The 14,786-nt window shown below is 38.4% G+C and overlaps 1 protein-coding gene across 1 annotated transcript in view; it reads right to left on the bottom strand.

The window, feature by feature from the left end:
* clcn2b (chloride channel, voltage-sensitive 2b) overlaps positions 1 to 14,786 on the bottom strand; it is a 106,497-nt gene that overhangs the window by 26,798 nt on the left and 64,913 nt on the right. Inside the window, exons 12-15 of the mRNA XM_079822874.1 lie at positions 13,707 to 13,862; positions 9,769 to 9,838; positions 8,917 to 9,027; positions 5,250 to 5,463 (exon numbers count right to left, since the gene is read on the bottom strand). Coding sequence (XP_079679000.1) covers positions 5,250 to 5,463; positions 8,917 to 9,027; positions 9,769 to 9,838; positions 13,707 to 13,862 — 551 coding nt within the window. The remainder of the gene's footprint in view (positions 1 to 5,249; positions 5,464 to 8,916; positions 9,028 to 9,768; positions 9,839 to 13,706; positions 13,863 to 14,786) is intronic.

Below are 14,786 nucleotides of genomic sequence, written 5' to 3'. Positions count from 1 at the left end.
CAAAGTCTCTGGTCATAGACTCGGGTCAAAGTCTCTGGTCATAGACTTGGGTCAAAGTCTCTGGTCAAAGTCTCTGGTCATAGACTCGGGTCAAAGTCTCGGGTCAAAGTCTCGGGTCAAAGTCTCTGGTCAACGTCTCTGGTCATAGTCTATGGTCATAGTCTATGGTCATAGTCTCTGGTCATAGTCTCTGGTCAAAGTCTCTGGTCAAAGTCTCTGGTCATAGTCTCTGGTCATAGTCTCTGGTCATAGTCTCTGGTCATAGACTCTGGTCATAGACTCTGGTCATAGACTCTGGTCATAGACTCTGGTCATAGACTCTGGTCATAGTCTCTGGTCATAGTCTCTGGTCAAAGTCTCTGGTCATAGTCTCTGGTCAAAGACTCTGGTCATAGACTCTGGTCATAGACTCTGGTCAAAGTCTCTGGTCATAGTCTCTGGTCAAAGTCTCTGATCAAAGTCTCTGGTCATAGACTCGGGTCAAAGTCTCTGGTCATAGTCTCTGGTCATAGTCTCTGGTCAAAGTCTCGGGTCATAGACTCTGGTCATAGACTCTGGTCATAGTCTCTGGTCATAGTCTCTGGTCATAGACTCTGGTCATAGACTCTGGTCATAGTCTCTGGTCATAGTCTCTGGTCATAGTCTCTGGTCATAGTCTCTGGTCATAGTCTCTGGTCAAAGACTCTGGTCATAGACTCTGGTCATAGACTCTGGTCATAGTCTCTGGTCATAGACTCTGGTCATAGACTCTGGTCATAGTCTCTGGTCATAGTCTCTGGTCATAGACTCTGGTCATAGACTCTGGTCATAGACTCTGGTCATAGACTCTGGTCATAGTCTCTGGTCATAGTCTCTGGTCATAGTCTCTGGTCATAGACTCTGGTCATAGACTCTGGTCATAGTCTCTGGTCATAGTCTCTGGTCATAGACTCTGGTCATAGACTCTGGTCATAGACTCTGGTCATAGACTCTGGTCAAAGTCTCTGGTCATAGTCTCTGGTCATAGTCTCTGGTCATAGTCTCTGGTCATAGTCTCTGGTCATAGACTCTGGTCATAGTCTCTGGTCATAGTCTCTGGTCATAGTCTCTGGTCATAGACTCTGGTCATAGTCTCTGGTCATAGACTCTGGTCATAGACTCTGGTCATAGTCTCTGGTCATAGTCTCTGGTCATAGACTCTGGTCATAGACTCTGGTCATAGACTCTGGTCATAGACTCTGGTCAAAGTCTCTAGTCATAGTCTCTGGTCATAGTCTCTGGTCATAGTCTCTGGTCAAAGGCTCTGGTCATAGACTCTGGTCATAGTCTCTGGTCATAGACTCTGGTCAAAGACTCTGGTCATAGACTCTGGTCATAGACTCTGGTCATAGACTCTGGTCAAAGACTCTGGTCAAAGACTCTGGTCATAGACTCTGGTCATAGTCTCTGGTCATAGACTCTGGTCAAAGACTCTGGTCATAGACTCTGGTCATAGACTCTGGTCATAGTCTCTGGTCAAAGTCTCTGGTCAAAGTCTCTGGTCAAAGACTCTGGTCATAGACTCTGGTCATAGACTCTGGTCAAAGACTCTGGTCATAGACTATGAGTGCCACTCAATCAAAAAAGGAAAAATGTATTGATGCCAAATAAAACATTTTTTAAATTAACAACAAAAAAGTTTTGTAAATTTGTAAATATAGTTAAAGGGTTAGTTCACCCAAAAATGAAAATTCTGTCATTAATTACTCACCCTCATGTCGTTCGACACCCGTCAGACCTTTGACTTGATATTTTAGTGTAAATCTGATGCTCTGAAAAGCCTCCATTGGCTCAATGGTACTCTACACTCTCAAGACCCTTAAAAGGTACTAAAGACGTCGTTACAAAGTCCATCTCACTACAGTGGTTCTAAAATAACTTTATGAATCGGCGACAATAGTTTTTGTGCGCAAAAAAACCCTAAATAACGACTTACATAGTGATGACGATTTCAAAACAAAGCATCATGAAGCTTCGAAGCGTTATGAATCACTGAGTCGATTCAGCGGTTTGAATCGCCAAATTTCAGCAGTTTCAGAAGTGCCAAATTTCAGAAGTGGCAACCTCCCGCAGTTTCTCTTGAAGCCAATACGGAAGTGCCTCAAACTGCAATTCATCGACTTGAGCCCCATGTTAAAATGGCCAACTTTAGAGCAGAATAAAACATGTTTAGAGCCTGGTACAAATTGTGCTTTTGGTCTATACGGCTCATTTTGCCCTTCATGACAACTGTGAGGGGGGTGAATTTTTTTATAACTCATTCGTTTACATTATATAAAGCCTTAAAATTCTGCATAATTAAGGGCGTGGCCACTTCGAGTGACAGGTGGATAGCCATTTATCTGCTGTCTGTTAGTCATCGCGTCACTTAAGCTCCGCCCATGCCCCGCCTTTTTGCCCATTTTCTGTTATCCGGGAGTGACGCGCGATGACGCGCTGCCAAGATGGCAACGGCCATCTCGTCCCTACTTTGCGGTTCAGAACGGCTCATCAGAATCCTATGGGTGACGTCACGAACACTACATCCATATTTTTTTACAGTCTATGGGTTTGACACGCGATCCGAATCATGATTCGGCTCACTGATTCATAACGCTTCAAAGCTTCATGAGGCCGTGTTTGAAATCGTCATCACTATGTAAGTCGTTATTTAGGGTTTTTTTGCGCACAAAAACTATTGTCGCCGATTCATAAAGTTATTTTAGAACCACTGTAGTGACATGGACTTTGTAACGACGTCTTTAGTGTCTTTTAAGGGTCTTGAGAGTGTAAAGTTGAGCCAATGGAGGACTTTCAGAGGCATCAGATTTACACTAAAATATCTTCATTTGTGTCTGAAGATGAACGGAGGTCTGACGGGTGTCCAACGACATGAGGGTCAGTCATTAATGACAGAATTTTAATTTTTGGGTGAACTAACCCTTTAAATGTAACAATAAAATAATAATTTTATCTTTTAATTGCATTAAAAACGCATTTGCCAATTATTTTATTTCTTTAGTTATTACAACGGTTTGTTTATAAGTTCTGAAACCCGGACGTGAATTAATATTTAAGCTGCAACTTTCTTTGAAGGAACAGATTTGGATTTGATTACACTGACAACTGAGTATTGTTTTCCAGTACAATTATCAAAACATTCTTTAAATTAAGATACATTTACATGAGAAGCAAAATGACCAAAGAAAATATAAAAATTAAGTGTGTGTTTTTGCTTAAAATGGGGCCAGAAAAATTTACTTGTTTTTCATTTGACTTAAGTTGATTTTTCTGACCCCATTGGTAGATATTTTTCTTCTTTTAAACACAAACGCACTTCATTTTAATGAGAAAACAAGACTTAGTATTTTAAGTCATTACTTACCATCTCAAGTAAATTTAGGAATTTTTAGATATTTGTTCTGGACAACAAGACAAAAATCTTTTTTTGGCACTGATAAAAATAAGATTTTTTTCTTACAATATAATTACACACAGCCCATTAATTCAATTGTTTTGTATTTTCAATTTCAAATTTTAATTACTTTTAATCAAAGTTTTAATGATTTTGTTGTATGCTTTTGTAACTTATTAGTGTTTTTGGCCCCACTTTATATTAGGTGGCCTTAACTACTATGTACTTACATCAAAAAATAAGTACAATGTACTTACTGTGTTCAAATTGTATTGCAAAACACCTTTGCTGATATTTAGGTGGGATATGGGTAAGGTTAGGGACAGGTGTGGTGGTATGGGTAAGTTTAAGGGTAGGGTTAGGTGTAAGGGAAGTGTCAACTGTGTAATTAACAATGTAACTACAGAAATTAATTACAGATGTAATTACATGCAGGTTTTTTTTAAATGTAAGTACAATGTAAAAACATGTATGTACACAAGAAGTGCATTGTATCAAATGATTAATTAAAATGTTAGTACATAGTAGTTAAGGCCACCTAATATAAAGTGGGTCCGTGTTTTTTAATGTTTATATAGTTTTACTACAGATTTAGTAATAGTTATATTAGCACATCAAGTTAAAACTAAATGAAAATGACAACTAGCTAAAACAAAATAAGTTTTATATTTTATTTTGTTTTAACAAAGGAAAATGTTTTGCTATTGTTTTAGTTTGATTTATCTATAATGACCCTGACACAGCCAGACTCATGGTGCGTTCACACCAGATGCGAATGAAGCGTTAAGCGTGAGTGATTTACATGTAAAGTCAACGCAAAGACGCGAATAGACATTCTGGCAACTCTGCCATCATTATGTTAAAGGGTTAGTTCACCCAAAAATGAAAATTCTGTCATTAATTATTCACCCTCATGTCGTTCGACACCCGTAAGACCTCCATCTTCAGAACACAAATGAAGATATTTTAGTTGAAATCTGATGGCTCTGAAAGGCCTCCATTGGCACAATGCACAACCAAAATATCTTCATTTGTGTTCCGAAGATGAACGGACGTCTTACGGGTGTCGAACGACATGAGGGTAAGTAATTAATGACAGAATTTTCATTTTTGGGTGAACTAACCCTTTAAGCCCGCCCACCGACTCTATACATGATGTGATTGGCCTGACTAGAGTTTGGTTTTTCCAGCTCGCAAGCCAACGAAGAGTTGCAAGACGCCCTGGTTGCCAATTACATTTGCTGCCGATAGGGTGCATCTAGATTTCTAGGCTAGCGATTCGCGCGAATGACAGCGCGAATTGAGCGTTTCGGGTGTTTGATTTTTGCACAAGTTGAAAAATCAAAACTTTGGCGGATATTCGCGCCGGGTTAACCAATCAGGAGCTTGCTCTAGTAGTGACAACAAGGAGGACAAAATCACATGTGGATACCTGGAGCTGTACGATACATCTTCACACTTTATAGAAACAGGAAATAAAAAGGATCTTGCTTGGAAGAAAGTGAGTGAGGAGGTCGGACAGTCTGGTAAGTTGTAAAAAGCACTCTCTTTACTCAATTTGAGCTATATATATGCAATATATAAGCAATATATATATATATATATACTCAAAATGTTCAAGCGTCCAACTACGTGCGAATAGCGCAATATATTCGCGCAAGTCACGTCTGGTGTGAACGCACAGTCAAAGATGAATTGTTGTATTTTTTTTTTAAATGTAAGTTGTAATACGCATCTTAACTAGTTGCAAATCAAGGGAATGACTTGACTGACTGAGATAAAAGAGTGTTTTGAAAATATGGTAGCAGAAGCCGGACGGACAGACAGAGAAACTCACTCGTGGTGACCCCAGCCGAGCTCGGGCAGGTAAGGCAGCTTCTTAATGCGTATTATGGAGTCGTAGATGGATGGCTGAAGACTCTGAGCGACGGCGTTGGCGAGAATCACAGCGATCATGATGGGCAGAATGTGACTTATCTGACCCGTCAACTCAAACACGATCACGGCAGTGGAAACGGTGTGTGTGACCGCTCCAGATAACGCCGCCGCTCCTAAACAGAGAGAGAGTTCAACATTTAGTTTTTATTGTGAGTATACACAAATGAAAGTAGATACTTAACAGATTACAATGATGTATAACACTTGCCTGAATGATAAAAATCAACAGTTATTTGAGTCTCTTTGGCACTGATAAGAAAAAAATGCAGGTGGTCGCGCCGGCGCGATCATTGACCTCTAGGGGTCACTATAGACAAAACCAATATTTTCTCACACACTGGTCAGTTATGGCTTATTTTGCTTCCTTAACATGTCTTTCAGGCAAGTGTAAAAGAAAACATCCCAAATACACTTTTAAGTGTTTATTTTATTGCACTTTATCTATTCACGTCTGTAGATTTCAATTACAATACATCTCTTTAAAAAGTTTGTTCTCCATTTCAGCTGCACTTACACACACCAAAACTTACACTTTTATTCCTATCTATATTCTGAAGGTTTCTAGTGGTTCTAGGTTTGATCATATAGTCTTGATTTAAATTTTTATAACATTTTGTTCCTAAAAACACGGTGAAAATGTTTTCTGTCGACAGTATTTTTCTGATTTCTGAGTGATAAAAAGAGATCTCCAAAATCCCCATGGTAAAAACTCTGCTGTGTCCACAAGAGAGAGTTTTAACAAAACAAATGAAAAACATTGGTGGTTCACTTTAAATTAATAAAGCAAAAAGAAAACCAACAATACCAAATGAACACAAACTGCTGACCAATTCAACTCAACTTATTCAAAGTGATAAATTGACAAGGAGGAATAAACTGAATTGAAATTCAAAGAAATGTAATAGTCAAACATGCACAATACTGATGTAAAGAGTCAGCAAATATACATTTTGAAATACAAATATAAATTTCTAGTTATACCTTCATTTTTAGGGCCCGAGCACTGATGGTTTGAGGACCCTATTGTATTTGCTCAGCCTATTCTTCTTCTTCTCCAAAATGAATCACATTTTTGAGGGGCTAAACGTGCTCAAAAACTCATGAAAGTTTGCACACGCGTTAGAAGTGGTGTAAATTTACGTCTGATATGGGTTTCAGAATTAAAAATGGCGTGGCAAAATGGCTCGATAGCGCCACCTACAAAATTTCAAATAAGTGCCATTCATACTACGTTTTTTTCACGTACGAGTATGAAATTCGGTAGACACATTTAACAGCCCAATACCTACAAAAAAGTCCCTGGAAGCAAAATCTGAAAACCCTACAGGAAGTGAGATATTTTGAATTTTCTCTGCAAATTCTTTGCAGTTTTTGCCATTTCCAGACGTTGCACTTTAACAAATTCCTCCTAGAGATTTAATCAGATCAACATCAAATTTGCACAGTCTAATCTAAAGGCCTTTGCAAAGTTAAATTGCGAATATCTTGAGTTTTCCCTGAAGGGCATGTCCGTGGCGGCCTCACAAAGTTTGATGTTTCGCCATGAAACAGGAAGTAGTTGTAACTCGGGCAACAAATGAAACCTTATTGTAAAGTGTAACCAATAAATGTATAAAAATTTGATATTTTTTATCTACAACCCCAAATCAGAAAAAGTTGGGACAGTATGGAAAACGCAAAAAAAAAAAAAAAGAAGTGATTTCTAAATTTACTTTGACTTGTATTTCATTGCAGACAATATGAACACATAATATTTCATGTTTTGTCTGGTCAACTTCATGTCATTTGTAAATATGCATCCTTTCCTGTCATTCAGACCTGCAACACATTTAAAAAAAAGTTGGGACAATAAAGCATTTACCACTTTGTAATGTTGCCAACACTTAAAAGACGTTTAGGGACTGAAGACACCAAGTGATGAAGTGTTTCAGGTGTAATTTTGTCCCATTCTTCCTGCAAACAAGTCTTAAGGTGGGCAACAGTACGGGGTCTTCCACACATTCTCTATTGGAGACAGGTCGGGACTGAGGCAGGCCAGTCAAATACCCGAACCCTCTTCCTCCGCAGCCAGGACTGCAGAATGTGTGCAGAATGTGGTTTTGCATTGTCTTGTTGAAATATGCATGGACGTCCCTGGAAAAGATGTCTTCTTGAGGGCAGCATATTATGCTCCAAAATCTCTATGTACTTTTCAGCATTAATGGTGCCTTCACAGAAGTGCAAGTTACCTTTGCCGCTTTTGGACTTGTTGCTGGTAACAGTCTGGATGATCCTTTTCTTCTTTGGTCCGGAGCACACGGCGTCCATTCCTCCCAAAAAATACCTGAAATACTGCTTCATCTGACCACAGTACACGTTTCCACTGTGTGATGGTCCATCCCAGATGCCTCGAGCCCAGAGAAGTCGACGGCGCTTCTGGACACTGTTAACATAGGGCTTCCTTTTGGCACAGTACAGTTTTAACTGGCATTTGTGGATGTAACTACGTATTGTGGTACTTGACAAAGGTTTGCCAAAGTAGTCCTGAGCCCATGTGGTGATATCGCTTCTAGATGAATGACGATTCTTGATGCAGTGCCGCCTGAGGGATCGGAGATCACGGTTGTTCAGCTTAGGCTTGCGCCTTTGTCCTTTACACACTGAAATTCCTCCAGATTCCTTGAATCTTTTAATTATGTTATGCACTGTTGAATGTGAAATATCCAAATCTCTTCCTATCTTTCTTTGAGGAACATTGTTTTTAAACATTTCAATAATTTTCTCACGTATTTGTTGCCAAACTGGCGATCCTCAGCCCATCTTTGCTCCTAAAGGATTAGACCTTTCTTGGATGCTGCTTTTGTACCAAATCATAATTACAATCACCTGTTGACATCACCTGTTTCAAATCACATCATTATTTAACCATTTTACCTCATTACTAGCCCTAAATTGCTCCTGTCCCAACTTTTTTTGAAATGTGTTGCAGGTCTGAATGACAGGAAAGGATGCATATTTACAAATGACATGAAGTTGACCAGACAAAACATGAAATATTTTGTGTTCATATTGTCTGCAATGAAATACAAGTCAAAGTAAATTTAGAAATCACTTCTTTTTTTTTTTTTTTTGCGTTTTCCATACTGTCCCAACCTTTTCTGATTTGGGGTTGTATTATTTATTTATATTTAATGCACAATCTAAGTAGAAATATTAAAATATTGTATTCATTAATATTCTATTTTAAATATTAAAAAATATTCTATTTAAGAGAAATATTTGGTCAAAATCCTACACTTCTCTGAACCCCTCTCTATATTGTCTATTAAACGATAAGTAAAATAATAAGTATTCAAGAGGGGTTATTGTTATGTCATAATTAAATCTAGTGGTTACTAATCAAAGACTTCCTCTTACTAACAATCAAAACAAACAATCCCAACACAACACAACTAAATCAATGCCTCTTAAAATCACTATGGCGACGCTGAGGCAATTTCCATAAAAGGTAATTAGCTGTGATGAACGTGTGTGTGAACATGTCTGTTAAAGCACACCCCGTGTATGAGCATGTGTTTGATTCTCACCCACAACAGCGTATCCTCCAGGAACTATGGGATAGATGGTTCCGTCCGTATTAATGCCCTCTGGAAACCATGCGGCCATACTTTCACCCACCAAACGGCCAAATGCAGCACCTGAAACACACACACACATTCACAGGTCACGTTTTCAAGTCTCCATCAATTTTGTTTAAATATATCACATAAAATATTTTGAAAATGTAATATTTTAAGGCAAGATACTACAGGTACGTATTTTTCATGCACTTGTCAGTTTTGAGACATTGCTATATACATTTAAATACACATTTAAGTGCTCATTTTATTGCACTTTATCTATTTGCAACTGTAGATTTCAGTTACAATCGATATATGTAAAGTCTTGTAAAGTAAGAGTTCTTCCTCCACTTCAGCTGCACTTATATAGACCAAAACTTAAGAGTTTTATTCCCATCTATATTCTGAAGATTTTTAGCGAGGGGTTTGTTCATATATCATTCGCCTGATATATATTTTATATGCTAAAAACATGATGAAAATGTGTTTTTTTCTATCCGTTCACAGTATTTTCGGATCTATAGGGTGATAAAAACAAGGAATCCAAAATCCTTTAACTCTAATAGGTCATCAAAATGATAAAATAATTTGAATTGGATTAGCTTTATGCAATGTTAAGATTTATATTCTATTTATTATATTAATTCAATACAATAATGTCTCGTTTGCGAATTTAAACATAACATTTCAGAGAACTTGTAAGATAACACAATCTACTGTGATCAACTATGCTGAGATTTATTAGCTAAGTTTTGTACCCTATTCACCTGGGATGTCTTGCCTTAAAAAAAGCAATATTTTAAAGCAAAACCATCTTACCAATGACAAAAACAGGCATGAAGGCTCCACATGGTACAGGAAGAGTTGTGGCTAAAGCAGACATCCAGAACTGTACGAGAGAATACATTAACACTCAATTAAACACAAACAAACACTTTCGTAATATTTCACCAAAATCCAATACCTCTGCAACAACTTTTGTGCTGATTTAACCAAGGTGAGAGGAGAATATTAGCCAATATTATCATCAGTGTTGAGGGATTAACTAACTAAAAGGGCTAAAGATATTATCTTGGTAGAATTCATTTTTCAGGAGCATTACAGTAATTCAGTTATTTCCATTAACAAGCTATTTTTCCCAACTTGTAGTGTAGTGTGACGAAATTACATAGCTGGTTATTACAGAACAACAGCAGCAACACACAGCCCAGAGCAAAAAGAGAGAAAAAAAGTGGGAATTCTGATTCGGAAGTTTCCAACCGTTTGTTTGGATCAGTGAGTATGTAGCTCAGGCCTGTCTGCGTGTCTCTACACACACAATAGCCTGCCATATGACAAACCAGAGGGGTGTGATATTCACACATGCGCCTGTGTGCATCACAACACATCAAATCCACAAATATCCTTACAGATCAACGGTTAGCTATACATCTGACGCAAAAACTGTCACGTCTGTCATCTGCATGACAGTTTATGCCTCGACTGTATGATTTCCTCATCAGACTACAATAGAAAATTAAATGACTGTCAGATGTGTAAATATAAAAGAATCACAAAATAACACTCACGTCCCACTTTCTGATACTTCTACTAGCCTAACTAATATAAAGTTCAAACATTATTGACAACAAGTGAGTCTTCAGTAATAAAATAATAACAAATAGACAAATTATAGAACAAACAGAACAGAAAGATACAATATAAAGGCACTGTCTCTATTTTAACATGAAATACTGCTTTAATTGTAAAGTAATAAAAAAACATTAGAAAAAAACTAGAACTAGTACCATGAAATCCTCCCAAAATACAAATTAAAAAAGAAAAATATTATTGAACACAAATATATTACATTGATTTAACTGAAAATAAAAAAGTGACCCCCAAATGAACAATAACAAGCAAACAGAATAAAACGATAAAAGTGTGTATTGTGTGTGTGATCTCATTAGCGAGTGGAAACAAATCTAAAGTCACCTTTCATTTTAATAACTTGAGACAGATAAACTAATTATATTGAGCAAATGGCAACACACAAACACGCACAACTACACAAAGTCTGAACTTTTGCTCCAATCTGGAAATAGAATTTCAGTGTATTTGTTAATTAGACACACACACACACAAACACACACACACACACACACACACACAGAAAGGTAAAACACACACACGTCACCGAATGTGAGGTGAATCCTGAAATGAACTGTGTGTAATTAGCAAAGCAGTCTAATTGGTTGATTCAGAACAACAGAAGTTAATTAAAAGAGAAAGTCACGCACTAAAGCAAACACACACACACACACACACACACGGCGCACAATCGATGGTTCCTGCGAGAACAGAACGGGTCGAGGTGGGATTCAGTGCGAATGTTACATAAGTGTTATGTGAATTATGTTGGAGAGCGCTTGAAAGCTGTGGGTGGATAGAGAGATCATTGCATAATATTCTCTCCTTCCTTCCTTCCTTTCTTCCTCTCTCTTGGCACCAAAAAATGGACAGACACCGCAGAAATCTGCTCTGCGCTTTCTCTCTACCTGCTGGCATCCCCTCAGTTATTGTGTGCATTTTTCAAACATTTTATGTTTTTGAAAGAAGTCAAGGCTGCATTTATTTAATAAAAATTACAGTAAAAATTTGAAATATTATTATAATGTAAATCAGCTGTTCTCTATGTGAATATATAGTGAAATGTCATTTATTCCTGTGATCAAAGCTGAATTTATCATCATTACTCCAGTCTTCAGTGTCACATGATCCTTCACTAATCATTCTCATATGAGGATTTATGATTATTATCAGTGTTCATATTTCTGTGGAAACTGATGCATTTTATTTTTAGTATTCTTTGATAAATAGAAAGTTTAAAACAGCAATTATATAAAATAAAATCTTTTTTGTAACATCATAAATGTCACTTTTGATCAACTGAATGCATCATTACTTAATATATTAGTGAGGACATTTTGTTTTTTGTTTTAAATTAATCTATTTTTAATTACTAGTGAGCAACCCAAAGCTTAAACATACCGCTAATTAACTTAACATGTTCATAATTTTAAAAAAAAGTAGTATATTACTTGTAAATTGTACTTCCAAAGGGAGGTTTTGTCAGATTTAGCTCTCTCTTCTGGAGACAAACCTGCCCCAAAGTAGTTCTAGATGAAGCCACACAGGTTAAGTCAAAGGTTCCTGCTCAGCAAAAGGACACATAGGGCACTTGTCCCCATGGCAACGCTGACGACATCACTTCCTGTGCTGTGACAGGTTTTCGTCTGGGTTCTGATGAGGTTGCCAAGGCGACACACACACACACACACACACACACACACACACACACACAGGTAGCGAGCGATGCAAGTCTTCACAAACACTTAGCCAGTGACTTCTATAGCTGGGAGCATGGGGCACTTTTGTTTTGTTTTTGGAGGGAATTGAAATCTCCAGTCGCTCAAGTCAGAGGATTTACTTATAGTAGAGTAAACGAAACGTAGAGTAAACGTAGAGTTATCATGAGCACTGTAATGTTTGAAGCGGATGTCATAACACATGTCATTTAGACCGGGAAGATTTTAAAACGAGTCTTTCCTTCATAAATCTGTAAGAAAAGGGGTGGGGCTACAGAAGCTCTACACATACAGTGAATGACATCTGCTGTGATTGGCTAACGCACTTCATACAGTCATTCAAATACTGAATATGTGTTGATATGTAAATGTGGGCGGTAATGTGTTAATGAGCTCATTTCAGTGTCAGTAAATGTTCTGGAGAGGAAGCCACGCCTCCTCCAAAACGCAGCCAGAGCAGAGTCTGCAAAGCGTTAAAGGGATCATGAACTGAGAAATCCAATTTTCCTTGGGCTTTTGACATACAAGATAGATCATCATACTGTAAGAATAGAATTGAAAACTTCCTTGTTAGTCCAAAAACAGCTTTTATTATAGCCAAGCCCAGAGAACGAATCATAGATCGGTGAAAGATCAACGCCTAATTCATCATCACATCTTTGGCTCCGCCCACTGGAGTGTTAGTGAGATGACGAGGAGAGACGAACGGAATAAAAATAACATTCCCTTCCGAAGGATCCTAATGCTAGGAATGAGCTGATTTATCTTCAACAATGTGAGTGTCTCAGCTGAGCATTATTTATTTGTGTTCGCTTCATTTCACTGTGGATTCTTTGGGAAATCAGTCGCAATTTCGGCGCAGGCTTTACAAACAGACTTTCACGATACGGACTCGACAGTAACGCCACAACATGTGAGTAACCGTGTTCATTTTAACGCCTGATCTGTGATCAGTGATTTCTGATATGATTCATGTACAGTCAGATGATCTGTGTCTGTGTGTCAGTAAATCAAACCAGTGACTAGACGCTCAACTTCACATCGTTTCTCTTAGTAGACGAAAATAATCTGTTTTTAAACTGTGGTTATATATAGAAAGCGATCAAAGAATGATCCCTTTACAATCGCTGGAGCTGTCAATCAAACCTTTTATTTCTATATTATGACCATTTTTGATGTAACATTATACATGCACCCCAGGAAACATTATAAGGCTATAAAACAATGCAGTCCATGAGCCCTTTAAATTACCGAAGGTCTCAAAGCACGTAACATTACAACAACTTAAAACTTAAAAAACTTGTACCACCTGACGGCTACAGATGCATTTTGGTCCTGAGATCAGGATGTTTTAACCAGTATGTGAAAAACCAAACAATGTCTGGATAAAAATCAAGCGTTGAGATTTACCTTCATGACGATGAAGATGACGAGGACCACGAAGACATTAGCCTGCGGATGTTTCCAGGCGGTCGAGTGACTGTCGTAAGTAAAGTCTTCTGTGATTCCTTGCTTTGTCCAAGTGCGGTTGTCAAAGAATGAAACCAGGGTGTCCTTTTGTGTGAGCTATAAAGACAGTTACATCTTATTAACATCAATGAGCTTTAGTATTCACTTTATTATTTTAAGCATAAACCTCACAATATTGTTAGTTTCATGCTTAAATTAAAAAAAATATTGCCAAATGAGGTATACAGATAAGAAAAAAGTGATTAAAGACATATTCTCTACTCTACTCTACTCTACCCTACCCTACTCTACACTACCCTACCCTACCCTACCCTACACTACCCTACCCTACCCTACTCTACCCTACCCTACCCTACTCTACTCTACCCTACCCTACCCTACCCTACCCTAACCTACCCTACACTACCCTACCCTACTCTACCCTACCCTACTCTACACTACTCTACACTACTCTACCCTACACTAACCTACCCTACACTACCCTACCCTACTCTACCCTACCCTACTCTACACTACTCTACACTACTCTACCCTACACTAACCTACCCTACACTACCCTACCCTACTCTACACTACTCTACACTACTCTACCCTACCCTACCCTACTCTACACTACCCTACCCTACCCTACTCTACCCTACACTAACCTACCCTACACTACCCTACCCTACTCTACCCTACACTACCCTACCCTACTCTACCCTACCCTACTCTACACTACTCTACACTACTCTACCCTACCCTACCCTACCCTACTCTACACTACCCTACCCTACCCTACCCTACACTACCCTACCCTACCCTACCCTACTCTACCCTACCCTACCCTACTCTACCCTACACTAACCTACCCTACACTACCCTACCCTACTCTACCCTACCCTACTCTACACTACTCTACTCTACTCTACCCTACACTAACCTACCCTACACTACCCTACCCTACTCTACCCTACCCTACTCTACACTACTCTACACTACTCTACCCTACCCTACCCTACTCTACACTACCCTACCCTA

The sequence above is a fragment of the Gobio gobio genome (genome assembly GCF_949357685.1).
Source record: "Gobio gobio genome assembly, chromosome: 8".
In the NCBI taxonomy this organism is placed as follows: Eukaryota; Metazoa; Chordata; class Actinopteri; order Cypriniformes; family Gobionidae; genus Gobio; species Gobio gobio.
Note: the sequence above shows the minus strand (reverse complement) of the source record. Positions and strands in the feature narration are given on the sequence as shown.